A 21,043-nucleotide genomic window follows, 5' to 3' on the forward strand; every position below is an offset into this window, starting at 1 on the left:
GAAAGAAAGAAAGAAAATCATCTTTTAAAAGCATTAATATTCCACAGGTTTGAACAGCTGAATGTCATGGGAGCAGACACACTTTCTTTGAAAAGACAGGATTTAGAATAACATTTAGATATAATAACATTTTGAACTGGGTTTTTGGTGTGTGGAGTCTTATGAGGGAGGCAGCAGTGAATTAAAAGTGGAATGTGTCGCTCTGATTGGTCGGCCGGCTTGTGGCTAAACCCACTCTCTTTCATCCATAAAAGAAAGGCCAGGGAGCCTATGGGAGCGCTCGGCTGTCTCCTCCTACAACATGCACGAAAGTTGGCCACTTAAACTACTTCCAACCAGCCAGCAGACATTATACTGAACCCAAACTACACCAAGGGAAAAGAATAACACTGCATTTTTGCAACTCTCACACACAACTTCAAGTGCAACTGCTATATTTTGCAGATTTTTATTTTATAAAGAGATTATTTCTTTTTTATTTTGGCTCGTATCGCACCAGAGGAGCATCATCTTTTTCTCCCCGGTGGAAGAAGGGCTCGTCCAGTTTCTCCGCCTGGGATTGGGATTTGACAGCATCTTTTTTTGAGCATTTTTGAAGACATTCCGTTTTTTTTTTTTACTTGGACTTTTGTGAGATTAGCAGCTTCGAGTCCGCTTTTGTTGTTTTGTTTTGAGTAGCTACATGATGGCTACTTTACCAGGAACAGTGCCTCGGATGGTGCGCCCTGCGCCAGGCCAGAACTACCCTCGAACCGGCTTCCCCCTGGAAGGTAAGAAAAATCGTCAACATGTGTTTGGTGTTTGAACTTGTTGTGCTGTGACAAAACTCATCAGTGCTCCACTCTGTCAGCTTGTATAGCGTGATAGTCACACGGAGCACAGTTTGTTACCGGCGACATGCTGGGAAATAAAAAGGTGGGTGAACAAATGCGACCTCCAGTCACTGATGATTAAAGTTAACAACCTGAATCAGAAGTGAATTATAGGTGCAGGAAAACATCAGTTCGATTTTATTTTGAAAATCAGCCTCAAGCCTTATTAAAGAAAATACATTATTACCAATGATTCAGTCTGATATTATGTTATTTTTTATAAATTTATTTGGCCAGCCTGTATTTATTTGTGAGTAATGTTAAATTTATTTAAGTTGAGACAGATCTTCTGTCAATAATATGACTTATTTATTTATTATTATTTATTTATTTATTATTTATATTAATTATTAAACTGTTTTTATTTTCTATTTTATGTATCTGTTCTGTTTTTCATGCTTTGACTTTGAAATTACAGAGAAATTGTATTAATAATAATACAAGACTTTGGAAATCTTGTATTTTAAATTATTCTTTGGAATAAAATTGTATCTAACCCAACATTAGCCTAATTTACCTCCATAATACAACACATTACAGAATAATTAGATGTTAAGTTATATTTTAAGGAACATTTCTTATTTATTTCTTATTCTTATTCTCATTGCTAAAAAAGCAATCTAATTGGTAATTTTCATATAAACTTCGATGCCCACACTCGAGTTGTCTGAACATATGGGCGTAAAAAAGATCACTTTGTATTTGCATGCATTTATGGGAACAGTTTTCCCATTACACCAGGTTCGTGCTCAAGTGCCCTGGACTGAAATGTACAAAAACCACGTAGCTCGCAAGTTACTCGAGCTGCGGGATTTGTTCAAGTGTCCTGCTGCTGGAAATGGCCATAATACACACAGCAAAGAGATGACTCAAAGGATCACATCAATATTTGTACAGCATGACTAGGAATAATCAAGGTGGGAAGTGTCACCCTCTTTAGTGTCTCTTGAATGTGAAATTGGATCGTGAAGTGGCCTCGGATACATCCTGTCAGCCAGACAGACGCTGGATGAATTTGGCACGACGCTCTCTTGAAAATGTCTAATATGATAATGTGCGTAAACTGCGTCCCATTAAAAGTCAGTAACATAGCAAACATGCCTCTATTTGACTATATAACACAGACTGAATTGGCTTCATTTAAAGCCCACACTTAAGAGAACATTTTAGATCTTTAAAAGGACTGGATGTGTTGTTGTTTTTGTTGTTTTTTTGAGACTTTTATTGTTTATTGTGGCGCAGTATCCACCCCTCTGGGCCAGGGTAGGGTGAACCAGCTTGGCGGTGTGTTCATCAACGGGAGGCCCCTGCCAAATCACATCCGACACAAGATAGTGGAGATGGCCCACCACGGCATCCGACCCTGCGTAATCTCGCGACAACTGCGAGTTTCTCACGGTTGTGTCTCCAAGATCCTCTGCCGATACCAGGAGACCGGCTCTATCCGTCCGGGCGCCATAGGAGGCAGCAAGCCCAGGGTGAGTGGGGTCCAGGAACGGGTCTGTCAGTGGGTCACTGCGGCGGGAGGATACATGAGCGTCATGAGGTGCATGACACCTGATGTTGGGTTGTTTTAACAGCCTGATGAAGAGCAACAATCAGCACAAAAAACATGTTCGACATATGAGGATATCATATACATTGTCTAGCCATAAGTCTGACATTATTTTCTATGTGTATGTATATGTATATACAGTATATAAATTTGGAAATGTAAATGATACATCGTATATACATATACACATACTGGGAAGTTTAATGATATATGAAATATACGACAATAATAATAATAATAATAATAATAATAATAATAATAATAATAATAATAATCAGTGACATTTACATCACAGCCCACTTGTAACATCCTTTCTGGTTATAACAAACTTTGCAATAAAAAAATGTGTTTGTTTGTTTTTCTGAAATATTTACATAACTATCTAATATTTCACATGATCGTGAAAAAAAATAATGAAAACATCAAACGTCTGAAACATCATTTCTGATTCTAACAAGTTTTGCAGCTCCTATTTTGTTTCTATAAATATTTAAATAAATATCCAAAATTATATATAACTGAGAAAAATCTCAAATAATTAAAACTTGTGCCAAACATTTTATATTTTCAGAAACCCATTCCTCTAATTTTACTTTTTTTCTGTGGTGCTCAGTAATGATTTATTATGCAAAAGTTTGAATATTTAACACTAAATAATGAGGGTTTTCTATTTCAGTATTTCTGTTCATATATATATACACTACATGGGGACATGTTTTCCTTGGTGTGAAATACTTCGTTTATAAAGCCTTTATAATGTTCCCATTAAAATATTACAAATAATACATCGTCATCCTCACCACAAAATAGTTTGTTTTGTGTTATGTGTTTTTTTTTTTTTTTTTTTTTATCTCTTCAGCCAATCTACTGTACATAATTTGATATGTTGTTTGTTATGAGTGGCAAAGACGAACTACCTCAAAATCTCGCTATACAACGCTGTTGTGTAACGATAAATAAATCTCTCGTATCCCATATTTTTGTCTTTTATTTTCAACATTAATTTTTAGGACATATTTATCGAATCATTTTTTTTCCCTTTAAAATACCCTCTCAATTAAAACTGTCTGAAATTTCTTCCTTCTTTTCTCCCCTTTTTCTTGCCTTTTACACTCCTTCAAACCTAAAGCAGGTGGCAACTCCTGACGTGGAGAAGCGGATCGAGGAGTACAAGAGAGAAAACCCGGGTATGTTCAGCTGGGAGATCCGGGATAAGCTGCTGAAGGACGGGGTGTGCGACAGAAGCACAGTTCCTTCAGGTGAGGCTTCATCTGGTAAGCTGCACTTTTTTTTTCTTATTACGAGCGAACACTGCAGCATCACTTCTGAACATCAAACATGTTTTGAACCCCTCAGTTATTGATATTAATAACATGTTTCAGTGTAGCAGGTAGTAGCACACCTATGGCTTTTTGACCCAGAAAAGAAAAAATATCAGCCTGTTGGGAAAATATGCCTAAGTTTATTATTATTGCATTTATAGTGTAATTCTGCTCATTTAATATATTATTTTATTTTAAACATTTTCTCAAACTTTTCCTGTGCTTTTTTTTTGTATGGTATCCTTCTAAAAATGTATGATAGGATTATTTATGGTTCTTTTATGGGTTTTAGGGCTAATCACCCATTTACCTTTTTGTTGCCATTAGTGAGCTCCATCAGCCGCGTTTTGAGGGCCCGATTTGGCAAAAAAGATGACGAGGATGACTGTGATAAGAAGGATGAAGATGGAGAAAAGAAAACAAAGCATAGCATCGATGGCATCCTCGGTGATAAATGTAAGTTAACAGCAGAAAGTATATGGCCCTTTTGTATATATGTCTGAAATATTAAATTATTATTATTATTATTATTATTATTATTATTATTATTATTATTATTATTATTATTATCATTATGCTGAGTAAATTGCAGCCTTGTAAGCAGGAAGTAATTGTTTTAAATAGACTTCCTACTTTACGTCCTCTTGGGAAATTGTCCCACAGCCGAGAGCTGCAGCAGCTAAACGCAGAGAATTTATTCCTGCTTTTAACTCCGAGCCAGCAGTTGTTCATTCACTCAATTATTTATGAGAAGCCTTGGCAGAAGGTATTTAACTGCAGAAAATTAATTTGTGTAGCGAATTCCTCCTCATTCATTCACTCATTTAACGACCTCTAAACGACAGCTGACAGTTGACCCATTTCACAATCGATGTCAGTTCACTGACATTTCACCACTTGTCACTTAAAGTGGAAATCAATGTTCATATTATTATTTGCTCTATTAGTAATGCTGCGAGGAGGGAAAATGAAGCTTTGATGCAGGTATTCGCTGTCAGCGTTTGTCTATAGTAGCCAATTACAAGATTATAATAAATTAAAGTGTATTGATAGCCTATCTCTTGTGATATATAATATTTTTGTAGCGTATTTTACATATTAAAAATATATATATTGTTATAAAATAAGGCATGACACAGGAGCGATCAGACTTTAAATTAGAAAATGTGAGATTTTTCTCATTCAATGTTATTTTATATTTATTTATTAAGAGTAGACGTAGATTTGTTGGATATTTTAAAGGACAAATTTCTGATTTTATTGTCATATTTTTACCATGTTTAGTGCTTCACTGTTTTCTTGAAAATGCACTGAGTCTAAAGGTTGGCCCCTTTTGATGATCAAACATGAGTGAATGGGGGGGTTTAGATAAGAGTTCACAAAAGCCTCCTTTTTTCCTCAGAAAAAGACACTGCCAAAAATTTTTCAAACTTGAAGATGAACTTCAACGAGCAAAACGTCCCCTCCATTGACGCCTTTTCTAAAGTGAAGAGTCCGAGGTACAAAAGCAAATCCTGGAAAGCAGGACAGCGAAAAGGGAGAGTATGGGCCCGTCCATTCTCATTCAAAAATGGGGTAAAAAGAGAGAGAAAAGTTTGGACAAAGGGCAAGGAGAGACATAAAAGGAGATGAATTATTCAGTACGCCCCGCTGGTAGATAGTTTTGTAATTTTATATAATGGCCCGTTGGAGAAGAATCGGTTGATAGCGTGAAAACGGTCTCTTTTTTCTGTCACACCACGCATTAATGTTATGAGAAAAATGTCACAGTTTTGTTGCAAATATCTCCGGTGTCCATATAGATGATCTGTTAACCCTGCTGGCGGTAAATGACCAACATTTTTTGGAGCGTCTGCTCTTTACGCACAACCGAGCCGCGCCAAACTGCTGGTTTTCTGAGTAATGTGATAGTTTAAGTGTTATCACTGCATTATTATTGACTTTCTACTGTTAGTACAAAATATCCACATAATGTCCATGCTTCTATTTTCTTCTTAGCGCTGCTTGTGTTTTAAATTGGGACTCAATTACGTTGCTATAAAAAGAGACGCACCCTGTGCGTAAAGCAGTTTAGACTACCGGCACCCGGATGGCATCTAATAATGTTAATACTTATTAGAGTAAGCACTGGAAACGATGGTTGCTGAATAGGTGGCTGTGTTCGTGCCGGGTGTAATAGCTCGCAGGCATGGTAAGAAATGTATTTATCCCCAATCAGCCCCTCACTCTCCGAGTTTGAAGCACAGCCCTTATGTGGAGAGGGGTTTTAAAGCAGATTAAATAGAGCCTTTTATTTCTTTTCACTTTCATCTCAGAGCGGAGCTCACAGTGGCTCGCCCAGGGCACAAAATTCATGAGATTTTTTTTTTTCGTTTACTTATCCAGATTTTAAGACTTTATTTATTTATCTATTTGTTTATTAGGCCTGTGTATTTGATTTTCTCAGAGGTTACATCACGGATTTATCCAAGCTCTAATCTAGCTTTATTAAACGTGTATTTACCATATTACAGTATTGTAAATGTTTTATTTTGTGCATGGAGTTATTTCTCAGGAGGATGCAGTAGAAGCTAAATCAAGCAAAACACGGTGTATGTACTGAAATAACTCCACCTTTACACGCTGCTGTATTGTCCCTTTTTTTTATTCTGATTATTGTTAGTAGTGTGTTGATCACTGAGCGGAGATCTTTGTCCACCCTCCTTCTGTTAGTGCAGAAATGAATGCGCACCTTAATGGTCATGTCTACGGCTGCTAAATTATGTGCTAAAGTTTAATTACGCGCAAGAAATAGGGGAAATGTTGTACTGCATCTGTGCAAACTTGGGCATCCTTTTGTTTTGCGCCAGAAAAAGAAGGTGAATCAGCTGTCCGGCGTCCATCTGCCACACTGTCAGATGAGGTGGAGACAGGCGATGGACACTTCAGCAAATCGCAGGATTACCTGAGGTCCTCAAAGTAATTAAACAGATGCCAGGTGGGATTATTTCCGCGCGTCAGGGAAGGAAAGTGACAGAGCAGCGGAGAGGTGTGAGGGAAGTCAGACAGACCAAAGATACAGGTTAGGACTGGCAAAGAGGAGGCTACTGTTACATTCACTTCAGTGCCATTTTTACTACAATGAATCTGAGGCATAAATTGTGACATTTACCTTGTTTCAAATATCTCCAAATATATTTGATAAAATAATTGTCAAGATTTTCCTTTTTTTCGATTTCTGTCTCAGTATCTTCTGTAAGTTACCTGTAAATGTTTGTTAATTTACCTCATACGTCATCCTCTACTCCTTTGGTACAACTGTTTTCCTACACAAATACACAAACAAAGAAACACACAAAGAATAATTTCTGCTGTTATTAACCATAAACTCGGCCCATAGTGATGAAAAATGTGAAAAGCTGCCCCCTCCATGCTCTCCACGTCACAAACGCACAACGCACACACACACACACTCTTTCGCGCACGCACACCCAGTCTCTAAGTGTATGGTAATATAATGTAGCTATATTTCGGGTCTAAAGCCGTGCTGAATGAGAAGGACAGGGGAATGAAGCGAGAGACCACTTCAAACAAATCCATCTGGAACAGTGTGTGAGAGAGATTCAGTGAAAGTATGGGGAAGTTATTTAGCTATTAATAACGTTTTTTCCTCAGGCATTGAGAGTGACTCCATCTGCACTTTCTCGCAGCTATTTGGCTGGGTGGAAATTGAGGGAGACCCAAATGTTGGGCAGAGATAACATACCCATCATAGCCCAGACCCTGCGCTGTGCTTCACTGCATTAAACTCGGATTAACCTCCCCCGTCCCCGCAGCCACTCAAGCCACATTTCACTGGAATTTACATCGGTAGGCCTACATTTCTTATAAAGGGGGCAGGAGCTGAAAGACACGGCACAATAATAATAATAATAATAATAATAATAATAATAATAATAATAAAGTAGACCTACTCACTGTAATATTTAAAAGAATTTTTTAACTAAACAGCAATCTACTAATCCCTTTTTGCTCATCTTAAACACCAATTTCTTCTCTTAACAACTCAAATATATATATTTAAATTAATTTTACAGCCTATATAATAGGCTGTAAACAGTAAATTGTCAATTTAATGGGCTCATTTTAGGACACTATTATGTTTAAAAGAAGTTTTTAACGTGAAATGTTTTATTTTACAAGATCCTGGCTGTCTAGGCTGCCATCACTGAGTTTAAGCACATTTTAGTGTTTTATCTGCTGTGTTCAGATTATGTTTATTCAGGCTATCTTGCTAAGCTAACATAGCCGTCAACCTTCTCGCTGATTTTAATAAACAGTGACAAGATTTACGTGTCTGAGGTAGTCATGAGCACATTACAACTTTTAACAGCTGTTTAATAGACATACCAAAACTAAAAAAAAAAAAAAAAACATGTAAAATTGATAAATAGTAAGCACATTAGCTAGCTTAAATTGTAGTTAGCTTAGTTCGTTGGTTGCCAGGTAACGCTCATAAAGGAGAGTTAAGTGGTTGCCAGGTAACGCTAGTAACAGCTAACCTCTATATCTCAGTCAGTAGGCCGAAAGTGGTGAACGACTATCAATATAAGCTTCAGAAGTGGACAAAAAAATTGTTTTTGCTGACACCTTTACCTCTGGACTGAAGGTAAATTATAAAGCTGTGTTTTTTCTTCTGTCCATTCATTTTGGTGGCTAAAACAACACTGAGCAGATTTGAGATAAGACATATCAATGTGTACGCATTTCCCCCCTAGAACTGGTGACATTTTTTGAATTCTACATATTTTTTTTTAATTCAAAAATGGTCGTATAATTTGTTGTTAATGACATATCGTGATATTTTACGGTGAAGAGCTAGGCTACCAGTGTAACAAATTAGCCTATTGGTTCCAGCAAGGTAACACGAGCAAACCGTGCAACATAATAACATGAAACCCATTGCTGCTTATGAGTAATGAGTAATGCATCAATTTGAAGGAGTGCAGTTTAAGCTTGTAGGCCTACCATATACTGGGGAGACGTTTCAGTGTCAGGAGCTTTAAGTGTCGACAGCATTAGGCTAAATAAAAAAAATGGAGTAGGCTTAAATTCATTCTGTGCTGGCATTTGACTTTGATCACATCAGAAATATTCATGGAAGCACAAACACTGGCTCTGCCACCATTATCCCGGCTGACAGTGATACCTCTCAAGGCTGTCTATTAATTAAAGTGGCGCTTACCATGTGGGACGACTCCCTATCTGGGCACAAAAATGGTTTTTCCATCTCTTGTGGGGCTCTTGAAAAGGGGCAATCTTTCCTCTCCAGCTTCTTGTGGGAAATTTAAAAGTGTACAGAGGAAGACATGGGGATTTCTAGCTCATTTATAAAGACGAGTTTATAATCCTTTCCTGCTTAATAACTTAAAAGGATTCAATTTCTCCCCTCATTTATGGGGTTATGATCACACATTGTTAGGCGCAGATAGTAGCATTTCAAGGTTAACATTTCCTGCTCGAAAATATCAGAATATAAGCTGTAAGCCCATAGGTGCCCTTTGTTTAGCCTGCAATTTCCCCCACAAATGCTGATAGGCCCATTTTAGATGTTGTTACTATTAATGTGATAACAACGACGAAGCCGAGGAAGACCAAAGTCGATAAGATGCCTCTATGCCACCGAGCATTTTTTTTTTTAAATGATATGATATTTAATTATAGCATATAATTTCACCATCGAGAATTAAATTCAGTAGGCTTACGCAGACTCTGAGGATTGAATGTCTGGTTGGGGGTCTCAAACCATACGAGACAAATTAAAGAGGAAGCGTTGCCCTCCAGGTATCCTGTCACAACAGTAGGGTGCTTCAGCGCGTCTCTCATTTCTGTCTGTGTTTTATTCCGCCAATTTTCACTATGGGGCTCCGGGATCCTGCGCTCTGTGCCTGCAGGGCTGTGGTCCAAAATCAATAGAAAATCTCAATTTTTCATCTTTTCCTTTTCTGTTTTGCTTGAGTTTTACTCCATCCCCTCCCTTTGTCTTAAACACACACACACACATATCATTCTCATGTGTAACGCGTGTCAACAGGTGGGATATTAGAGAAAAAACTTTGTACTTTTAGGTGGCTGAATTATGTCTAACTCATTTTTTTTTTACTTTTTACAGCTGATTTGTTTTGTTTGATTTGTTCTTGGTGTAATTCGTCTCAAAGCTGTGGGTGGTTTGGGGTTGTCTTAAATAGCTAATGCAGTTTTAAAATGTCAGTTTATTTTGACTTTATAATGTTTCTTGAGGTCAATTAATTTCGTGGTAATTTAGAGGGTGATTTTGTGGTGTGTTGAAAATTGGTTGATATTTCTGCAAATATTTTATTGTGAGAATTTTTGCTCCTCTATTACAGTTTTATATAGATATTGCCATATTAGTTTGTTGGCAAATGTCATTAATATCTACAACTTCACCACCAGATATTGTACACTTTACATACATACACGGCAGAGCATCAAATATTTACATTATATAGACGTATACACTAGTCTATTAGGCTTTTGAACAGATCAATTAAATTCATGTTACATAAAAGATAACTTGGAGAGTGGTTCTTGTGGTGTTTTTGTTAAAACAGAGTGGATAATATTTTTAGTTTTGACAGGTAATGTTCTTGGAATTCCTGCTTCAGTCTGTCACCCTGTTTTATGCATTTTATAGATTACCCATTTATTTTTCTGGCAAATGTCATCAGTGACTCCAGCTTTAACATCAGATAGTACACTATACACATGCATACACTGCAGATTATCACGTCTATTAGGCTAATGCAGTTCATTTCGTGCTGTATGAGGTAATTTGGAGGGTGATTTTGTGGTGTTTTTAGTTGATGTTTTGACAAATGGTTTAAGTTTTGGCAGTTAATACTCTGGGAATTTTTGCTTCATTACCCTTTTATTTTAGAAAACACCCCATATTACCCTATTGTTTTTGTAGCAAATGTCATCAACAACCCCAACTTTAATATCAGATAGAGTACACTATACACGCATAAACTGAAGGCTATCCAATCAAGAGTAGTTTTTTGTATTTTATGCCATTTTTGTCACATTTTTTAGATTATTATTATTATTATTATTATTATTATTATTATTATTATTATTATTATTATTATGCTGTTACCGGCCTGGTGAACATCGCACTAAACATTTACATTTCCACTTTAGCGTTTAATGTATTCCCTAAATTTGCCGCTGCTTTGTTAGCAGTGATGTTTAATTGGCTGGAAGAAGATGAATGAGGCTGACAGGAATCAGCTGTCCACAGATTCCCCTGTGAGTCTGACTCGGAAATCATAACCTGACCAGCTTTTCCTCCTCTGAAGCCAGCTCGTTGAACTTGTCACATCTAATTAGGGTGTTAAAACGCACCGAGTGCATCGGTGGGAAACAGTAGGTGGTTGGTCCGGGGCAGCCAATAAGGCCTTTTTGGGTCAGATGGTGGAGGTGGTGGAAGGGGGGGTGGGATGAGCAGCGTGGTTGGATGGGTGAAGTTGTTGAATTGGACCGCTGCGGGCTTTTATTTTCTAAGCAGGCCTTTTTTTCCGCTATTACTTCAATTATGGCCATCCAGCGGGCTAAACAGGACGGCCTGCATGGACTGTATAGCCTTGTTTTAATTAGGTATGAAATTAATTACAGCAGACATCTATTAAAGACTTTTAAGTTTGGCTAATTTTTTTTTACACAGAGTTTAAAGGTATAACAGTGGATTAATGGCTTACAGCCAAAATTACATTTTATTGCATCCCATCATTTCTGTGCTGCCTGTCTAACAGGTGTCAGACGATGCAAAATACATTTTTAAATAAAGATTTGCTCCGTTTTGACAGTGTTTTAATTTAGAAATTCAAACATGGGCATTTAAAATTTAAATACTAACTTTTTGATCTACAATTTCTGCAAAATATTAATGTCATTTCTGTTGTCATTTTTGTTTGTTGCCTTACACATACTTAGTTTTAAACATTTTAATTTTGTAAACAACTTTTTTTTTAACTTATCATGCTGCTTGACTTAGCCTATACCTTCTGTGTGCACATGCGAAAATACAATCGTCTTGCCATTATAAGGGGCTGCATTCTCTTTTTATTGAATACTTTTTTTCTTGTATTGGTACAAAAAAGCCCTGTGATGTCTGACAGCCTACTCTCGCCATTGTTAGACGAACAGCCACTAGAAAAGGACGAGAGAAAGAAGAGGGAGGAGAAAAGGCCCTTCTGTTATTTTCTGTCTTGAGACTTTGCTGCATAAGGCTATTCAGGCAAGTTGATGAACTCCTCCAAAAAGTTTATTAAGGGGCCGAAAACAATAAGAACTAAAGCCTTTGGGTGCCTGGGCAGACAGTTTATAAACTAGCTGCTATTGTGCCTCAAAGGCAGATGCATGAATACTTTTGAATAGGGGCCTTCAAACTGACACGATCAGGCTGGACAGCAGCAGTTTTTAAAGGGAGAGAGGGTGCTTCTGCTGCAGCTCAGATCTCTGCCTCTTCTTTTTTTTTGCATTAATGTACATCTGCAAAGGAGGAAGGGGGAGGAGGGGGAGGAGCTGGGCACTGTCTGTCATGGCCACGCTGGTTTTCCCTTGGGCTTAAGTCTATATGTGTGCTTAAACAAACTTAAAAGGAATTTATGTTTGGGTAAACAAACACTTTCTTGGAGTTTTCTTTGCAGAAACGATGGCGTACGCTATATCGTCATGTTCATTTATTCTCAAGGAACTCAAGGCCATTTTATCAGCGCAGAAAGTCTGTCCTGTGAATCATCATAAAAGCAGATGGTTTAATACCTTGCATCCGATTTTTCTCCTACTACTAATGCTATATTTTGGGTGTGGAAATTGCACAAGCTGTTATGTGCAGGGTGTGACAATTGGTCTTTCCTGTTAAATTTCAAACAAAAAGCTTTTCAGATATTCCTGATCATTTATGCACTCAAAAGGAGACAGAAAGCAAGGCAGGAAAAAATGCTGTGTGCGCTTTGGCGACGTGGCTTCACTGTTGATATATTTTTTTGAATGGGGCACACTGGCTATATGCACACTCAAGAAGATACATTATTCCCCTCCTTTTCAGTAAACAATAGACTGTCACTCTTTATCCCTCTTCCCTCCTCTGTCCCTCCCTCTCCAGCTTTCTCTTTTAGTCCTCTCCGTCTCTGGCTCTGTGCCTCACAACATCAGAGGGAGTCCAGTGATTTGTGACCCCAGCAACCCACACTTAATCTCGCTAAAGAGGGGGAGCATCCAGTTTGCAGCTTGGCGGGCCCCAAATAGGCCAAGCCTGCTCTGGCAGGTGTCAACATTAGCAAACAATTGGTCCCCAGTCCCATGCCCCGTACCCCAGTGCGACACTGAACCTAAACTATTTGAGGCGCGTTGAAAGGAGCCACATAATAGGGAATGTGGAGGGGGAGGAGAGGAGGGGGAGGACAAGGGAGAGATTACACTCTGAGACAGCTATTAGCAGGGATGAGGCTTTTCTAAACAAACAAAAAAAAAAAGAGAAGACGATCAATACTGTGTTAGTTTACCAAGTGGAGTCATCATTGTGGCTTTGGAGTATTTATTTTCTGCTCCATTGTTTTTCTCGACTTCTCAAACGTCTGTGGGCCGTATTGGCAATCCAATTTAGTTTGGAGGGGGGTCCCTGGGAGGCCTATTTCTTCTCCCGGGCAGTTGTGTGTTTAGCTTCGCTCGCGGTGGGCAGTTCATTCATAGATTTGGTGTTGTAATGAATCCTGATTGGTGAGTATTACCTTCGATAGTGGACTTGGCTGGGCTGTCCGGAGGGAAAACAACACTCAGGGAATGACAGGAGCTCTGCCGCTCGGCCCACTGGGATTGCAGCCCCTCTACTTCATTAGACAAGAGTGTCTTAGCAAAGAGAGCAGTGGAAATGGGAAAGGAATGAGTTGACATGTGGACTGTTGCTGCTCTCGAGTGGATATGTGTCTTGACAAGAGGGCCAATGTTTTTAAAAAAGGCCATTTATTTATCTCTCACTGCTGATTCCTGGCCATGCCACGAGGAGAGACAAGTGTTCTCAGCAGGGAAGATTAGTTTTTAAAGGTTTTAATGGAAAAAAAAACTATAGTTATCAGACAGGAATCTCATTTAATTGCTTTGAGATGTCCTCTTGGCATCTCTCGTGGCCCCCAGAAAGAGAAAAAACAAAAAAGACACCAGTTCAATTCAGGTAACATCAGCTAAAACAAATCTCCTGGTGCAGGTCGTCTGCACACATTTTGCTGCAATAAACAAGCATAATTAACTGACCTCATGACCTCTACAGACAATGTTGCCTGTTGTCAGAGAGAGCCAATAACAATGTCAACAAGCAATAAAATGGTTCTGAGCATTCATGACTTTAAGACAGAGAACAAACCGCTAACATAGACTGATGATCAGACTGTATATTGCTCCTAAAGACTGTAAAATCTCATGTTCTTTTTGTTTTTGTTTCCACTAGGTGAATTGCCAAAGGGGACAGACAGTTTACAGAGCAATTTCAGCTTTAAGCAGTATTTAATTAACCATGTAATTCCACAAATCATAGTCATTTTGCCTAATAAGTTATCTACCAAACAACATAAATGTTGTTGCCAGCTGACAGATAATGTCAAGTAATGACAAAGGCCGGTTAATTTGTGAAAGGTCCACCAGTAATTCTTCAGTATATTTGTGTAAGGCCTTATCAGTCTGCTGGAGACAAGTATTGGCGTGCAGTTGCCTCTTCGATTTTCAGCCAAATATTTCAAAGCAGAGAAATCAGAACCATCTTCAAGGCTGTCTTTTTTTTTTCCTGCTTTTTAAACCCTGTGAAGACTGATTTTACAAATTGCTTTTGTGGGTATTCCACAAACATCCTGCCACATTGTAAAAACAAGAATTAAGTGGAATCAACTAATCTTTTCACATTAATTTAACATAAATATACTAAATATGCGAGTTAATGCTTAACTTATGGACACAAGTTCTTCTAACTTGCAATCTTGAAATAATGAGTTAAGTATAAAGGAAAACAAATTTATTTGTAATGTTCATCAGTGTGACTGAATATTTGTTGATTCTACTTAATATCTTGAGCTTTTTGAAATGTTTTCTGAAGTACAAGTGAATTAATATCAATTTAAGTCGATCAGAAAAGTTGATTTATTTCAAATCATTACAAAATTACTTTAATTTATCTCTTCAGATTTAGTCAATTTAAAATTTAAAGGCAGCCCTGACAACAACTTTTTTTAGGCTCACAATTTACTTAGTTTTGCACTTGTTTCCCTTAAAATGTTAAATATGATGATTGATTATAATTGAAGGAAACAATTTAGTCTTGCTTTTCTGCCATTACAACAATCTGTTTTTCAATTTCCGTTAAAGCCCACTCCTAACATTCGCCTCTGCGGCTTGAGGAATATAGAATAAACTATACAGTTCAATTGAATATTTTGCCTGTCGGAGGTAGTCTTTAAGATGGATGGTGTAATAATAACTGGGACCTTTGTCTTGGTGATTAAACCATTGTTATTCATGCCAAAAAATAAAGCTGAACAACACAAAAATGAGTATACAGTACATCAGAACATTATTATGTCCATGTTAAATTGTGCAATGCATGAGCAGGTCAGAGCCACATAATTTATTGAAAGAAATGTAGTTTCCTCCAATTCGCCTTGCCACCTAAGGTTGTCAAACTCTGACAGCTGGCACAGATCGGGACAGTGTGTTGCATTACGACCGTCCACTGGTTACCATGGAGCTGCATTAGAAAAGACAAAAAGCATTTCTGGCTAATTTTATTACAATACAGGAATAGCCCACATAATGTGCAACAGTAATTACGTTTAGCACAGTGCGCCCGTGCTCTCCCTCAGTGATGAATGAGAAACATTGACCATGGTCTGCTAGTTTAAAAATCGCCATTAGACTATGCTACTTAGGGCCAGAACATTTCACATTTTATGCTCTTGATCTGCTTCACCACTGAAATATTCATTTGTTTTAATTGTGCGTGTTTTCCTTTTTTTCACGACCACAAAGACAATAAACATGTTCCCTAAGTGTTGCGAATCAGAAATGTGTTTTTTCCCCCACCAAGTTAAAATGTGTAAGCGGTTGTCCAAACAGTGGGGTGGAGCTCCTGTCCTTGCCGACAAAATAACAACTTCAAATGTTGTCCCCCATTTTCAACTAATGGGCTTATTTCTGCATCGTCAGTCATTCTCTCCTTGGGGAATATGTAGTCTCAGTGTAAAAAGCTTTGCTACTGTGCCACATTACAACCCCTTCAATATGGACGGATCTCAGAAATTAATGCCAAGCACTGTGATGCTTTCACTGTGCCCAGAAAAAGCTCTTCATAGGAAGTATTCATTAAATTGTTGAATATAAAGGAAAACAATTTGTTTACTCAGGGCAGCATAACACAGAGGAGTATAATAGCGTTTTTGAAATGATATTAAATGATTTCACATTGTATACGCAGAATATGGAGCCGTTCATGCCATTCTTTTCAAAGGTTTTAAAACAAACTATTTTTTTTTTATTATTTTTTTTTTTACACAAAAAACATGCATTAACTTTAAAATGCCTTTATGGCTCTAAATATTTTAAAAGGGAGTACCTTGGTGTTTTTTGTGACTTTTGTGTACACATGTTTCCTTATCCAAAGAGTACCTTAACCAACCTCAATTTGAGTCCAGGAAGCGCATACTCTCAAATTTTGATTTATACTGTTTTTATATTTTACAATTATAAAGACAACTCAGTGTTTTGATGTAGAGAGTAAGTATTCAAACATAATTTAGCAGCCAAAAGATCATTATAGCTTTCAAAACAGTGAAGTACATGTAAGGGCAAAGCTTTCTGGCCAATTAATTACATATTTGTATAGTTTTTTTTTTTTTTTTTTGAGATTCATTTACATAAGTCCTGAGGTTTTATTAAAGTTTCCATCATTCTCCACAACTCGTCTTTCCTTCCTTGTGTCCTCTATATCGCACAAACTTTTCCACAATATTTGCTGCCCATGCCTTGTCCAGAAAATTAGGAAACTTCCCTTGGGCACATAAAAATGTCCGCTGTGCATTCCTATACTGTTCCCAGTAATCTCTCTTTGGCTTTGTTGAGAAAATGATTTGTTCCTCCAGGAGACCTCGGCTCATAGCCCTGAGACGTTACTGTTTGATTTCCTGCGTAGGTTTTTTAGAGCTTTTTGCTGGGGGACCAAGGCTCTGGCTCCAGTGCCATTTGGCAGAGAGACCCCCATGGGCTCCTTTTTACTTTCTTGTGCTCTCTGTTAATTTCATTACTTTCGCTGTGACCTCAATTAGCAGAGACTCAAGCTCAGGCAGTGACATTCTGCTCGACAGAGGAGGAAACCCGGTGCAGAGCTCAGTGGCAACAGTCGTCTTTACAAAGTTCACACATTTTGTGTGCTCTTAAGTCTTTATGGGTCCATGTGGCTCTGACAGACCCTTTATTCTGGCTTTTTTCTCGTAAAAACATCCACAGTGGGAAATTAAATGATAATCTATTAAACCAATTCATATATGATCATGAAATGTAGGATTTCACAGTGGGTGAATGATGAAGACAAACATATTTGTAATGTTAGAAGTACATTATCCCTAATATCTACAGCAAAACATTCCCTCAGAGGGTTAGGGTTAGAGTTTCCAGCTAGGTTTAGGGTTAGGGTTACCATTAGGGTTAATTTAAGTTGTATAAAAATCTCAAAAAACTCCAAGGCATTTTATTTTAAAACATTTTAAATGTCTTTCTTGTCATGACAGGGTCACACTAGAGAGGACTTCACATGATTGACAATTTTTGCAATGTTAGAAGGGCATTTTTTTCTGATATTCACACCAAAAAAAGTCTTTCAAAGGGGTAAGGTCAGGGTTAAATTAATTTATAGAAAAATCATGAAGAACTCCAAGGCACTCTCTTTTAAAACAGTTATATGTCTTTATTGTCATGGCATGGTCATGCTAGAGGCATTTAAATTGTTTAATAAAAGAGAGCCTTGGAGTTTTTTTGTTATTTTTGTAAACATGTTGCTATCCAAAGGGGATTTCAAACAAATTCATTTTGAAACCAGGAAGTACTCCTACCTAAACATTTTTTCAGTAATTTATATATTAACAACAAAAAAACTTTGGAGAACAACTGTTTTTGCTTCACACAGGAACAGATTATATCAGTGCTAAAAACAAACATTAATATTGTGGCTAATATCCTAGTTTTAGTCAGTTTAGTGTATTGAAGAAAAAGAATCCCACCCCTCAAGCCCTTCACGCTTTCACACTCAGGCAGTGCAGAGGCATGGGGAGTCAATATGTCAGCGTTTATGGATGCCCTGCGGAGCTGCACAGGGCTGTCAGGCCCCTATTCATGCTCTAATGGCCCCCTGAGGAGCTCGTCTCTCTGGGCTGAAAAGGCCGGGAGGCCCAGTGGACGCCCTGTTGTTGAAGGTGAGCGTGCGCTCTCATGGACGCGCCGCGCCTTCATCCATATGACAAGAGCCATAAAAGAGCATCGCTCTCGCTGCTTCTCTCTCCCTGTCTCCTCTGCTTTCTCTTGCGTCCCCCACACCCACCTCCCTCCTTCTCTCCCACTTTCTCCCCACCTCAAACAGAGAAAAGGGGGCTAATTGTTTGTTGTGAGAGCCAAAGATTATAGAGCCTCCCATCTTTCTTCCTCCCTTTGCCTTTTTCTGCTCTTTTTCAAGCCCCCTACTCCTTTTCTAAAGAATGTGATTCTGTCCGAGAGACAAGGGAAGAAAAGTATTGGAATTTTTCCTGAGGAATGTTAATGCAAAAGAGCCTAAAACTCCTGACACCGACACTGAGAGGCGGTGTGTTTGGTAGCAAAAGCAAGGCGGCCTTTTTCCATTTTCATCAGGTAGTTGTTTAGTCTGTTTGGAGTTTTTAAAGGTTCATAAATGCACCAGAAAAATTGTTTATTGTTCAGTCTCCTTCCCAGGACATCAAATGCCAATGTTTTGGGTTGGTAAAGTATCCTGAGTAGGACAAAATAATGAGAAAATAAGAAAATACAGGTAGAGGGCAGGATCTGTGCAGGTGTAGCCACCATCACACACTTCCAGAGTCATAAGTGATGATTGAAAGGGATTATGTTTATATGACTTTGTTTTTTTGTTTGTTTTGTTTTTTTAGGAAAATGTTCTATATTAGTGTGTACAAGTTATCTGCAATTTTTTGAGCTCTTGTTCACCTCTGCTTCCTCACTTGAAATAGATTTTGGAACAAGCACCCTTGGCCCTCAGCCAGCTGCTATAAACTGGTAATTGACATGATAGGCATGAGACAAAGCTGAATCCAATGACATCTGTCCATAAAGGTGAACTGAGAATGATTTTATTTCAGATAGACGGTTGAGTTTTAATATCCTGATGTATAGTTACACATCTCATCCAGATTCAATTTCAGCTAAATGTCAAATTATGGCCCAGAGAAGGTCACTGACAACCAGGAGAAATTGATGATGCCTTTTGGCATGTTACCAAACCAAGTAAACAGTTAACTTGATTTCGCCACATATGCCTTATTTTTTAAACAAATTATTTGGTGGGTTAAGCTGCGTATTTTAATCTAATGTATGTGAATAAATGTTGAGGCTGTGCTCACTTTTAGAGTTTTGTTTTTCACTCGCAGGGTAGATAACTACAGGAAAAGATTATTCATAGAGAATTTGTCTTTAAAGCATTCTGGTTATCACTGTCGTCTATCTTGTATTCACATAAGGTTCCTATCTCAGATACATCCTTCGGTAAATGCCTTGAATCACATGCCTCCTTTAACTTGGCAACCCCTTTGGGATGAACAGGCAAGTGCATTAAACAGAGATGCCGCACCATTCTCAGAAAAATGCAAATTGGGAAGTTGTTAGTTATTTGATGTTGCTTGCACGATCCCCCCCGCCCCCGAAACATCCCTCCACTCCAGTGTTGGTGGTTGAATCGTATGCAGTCCTGGGGACAGGCAGGGCTGTTTATATGCAGGCCTGGAGCCCCGAAGACAGCGCAGAGACAGATGCATGTCAGAGATAGCAGATCCCATCTCAGGCAGATGCCTCTTATCATAGGCCTGTTTGCATAATTAGGCCTTTTGATATTCACCCCCTCTGACTGACAAAAAGTATAATTGCAGTATCAACTACGACAAAAGGTAGGCACAAAATAAACAAGTCAACATAAATAGGGAGAAAAGACGTGGTGTTATTTTTGTCCTGTGGGAAAAAAAGAGGGAGGAAAAAACAGCATTTTAAACTAAATCTGCTGTCAGTCACAGTCAACTGGTGTGACTCGGTGCTCAGAGGCTGGTCCTGTGAATGCCTGCAAAACACAGAGCGTGAGGCCTGATTGTAATTATGCTGGAACTAATATGCTTTTCAAAATGAGCCATTATGAGCTAATGCTGCACTGCCAAAGCCCTGTCTGTTTTTGTCCCTCTGTCTTGGATAGTTTGCAAAGGTATGGCTGATATTGAGGCCATGGGTTATGATATCAGAGACAGTCTGACGAGGATGAGCACTGCTTAACTTTAGGTTAATGCTGCTCACAGGTGAGATAGGAGGGATAAATACACCTGACACCTGCACAAGTGATGTTTTTATTAATGTTTCTAATACATAAATAGTTATTTTCTGATTATTATTACATTTTATTTGCCCCAAAAATTAGTCATTTCTTTTTTTTTTACCCATACATTCGGAAAAAAAAACCATGACAGTACTGCCGCCGTGTTTCATTTTTGTTATTCTATTTGTTTTCATGGTGGATTTTTTCCTTTATTGGTAGACATCCGGATCGAAGTACAGATATTTACTTTTTTTTTTTTAGTTTATCCATTTTTAGGCTGAAGCTTATTTACCTTTTTACCTTCTTTGGTGTAATTCATGCTTGGAGCAAGCCGTAAAGACAGATTAAGCGCAATTTTAGGCTTTTTTTTGAGAATTTAACTGAATCTAATAGAGAAATCACCAATTTCTGATTATTGTTGCCATTTATTTGTGCAAAGAGAGAGTGAAATCTTTTAATTTAATCATTTACATTTACAAAAATAAATCAGTACTGCTGCTGTGTTTACTTTTGTAGTATGTTTGTATCTATGGTGGATTTTGCTGTTTTTTCCCCCATTATTGGTGCATCTTTGGATCGAAGTACCCATTTTTTTTTAAATGTATCCACTTTTACAGTAATGTCAGTAATTGGGGGGCTCATACTATTGCTTATAATC

General features: G+C 38.0%; 1 protein-coding gene across 3 annotated transcripts in view; it reads left to right on the plus strand.

Annotated features, from left to right (window-relative positions):
• Nucleotides 1-296: 296 nt before the first annotated feature.
• Nucleotides 297-21,043, plus strand: part of pax7a (paired box 7a) — a 62,250-nt gene continuing 41,503 nt past the window's right edge. Inside the window, exons 1-4 of one of the 3 annotated variants that reach the window (XM_084736635.1) lie at nt 297-770; nt 2,115-2,350; nt 3,557-3,701; nt 4,077-4,205. In XM_084736635.1, the coding sequence (XP_084592761.1) occupies nt 683-770; nt 2,115-2,350; nt 3,557-3,701; nt 4,077-4,205 (598 nt within the window). In that variant the 5' untranslated portion in view covers nt 297-682. The remainder of the gene's footprint in view (nt 771-2,114; nt 2,351-3,556; nt 3,702-4,076; nt 4,206-21,043) is intronic. The other 2 variants (XM_084736644.1, XM_084736652.1) reach the window with 2 other exon arrangements.

This window comes from Lutjanus erythropterus, chromosome 2, assembly GCF_056507025.1.
Source record: "Lutjanus erythropterus isolate fLutEry1 chromosome 2, fLutEry1.hap2, whole genome shotgun sequence".
Lineage (NCBI taxonomy): Eukaryota > Metazoa > Chordata > Actinopteri > Lutjaniformes > Lutjanidae > Lutjanus > Lutjanus erythropterus.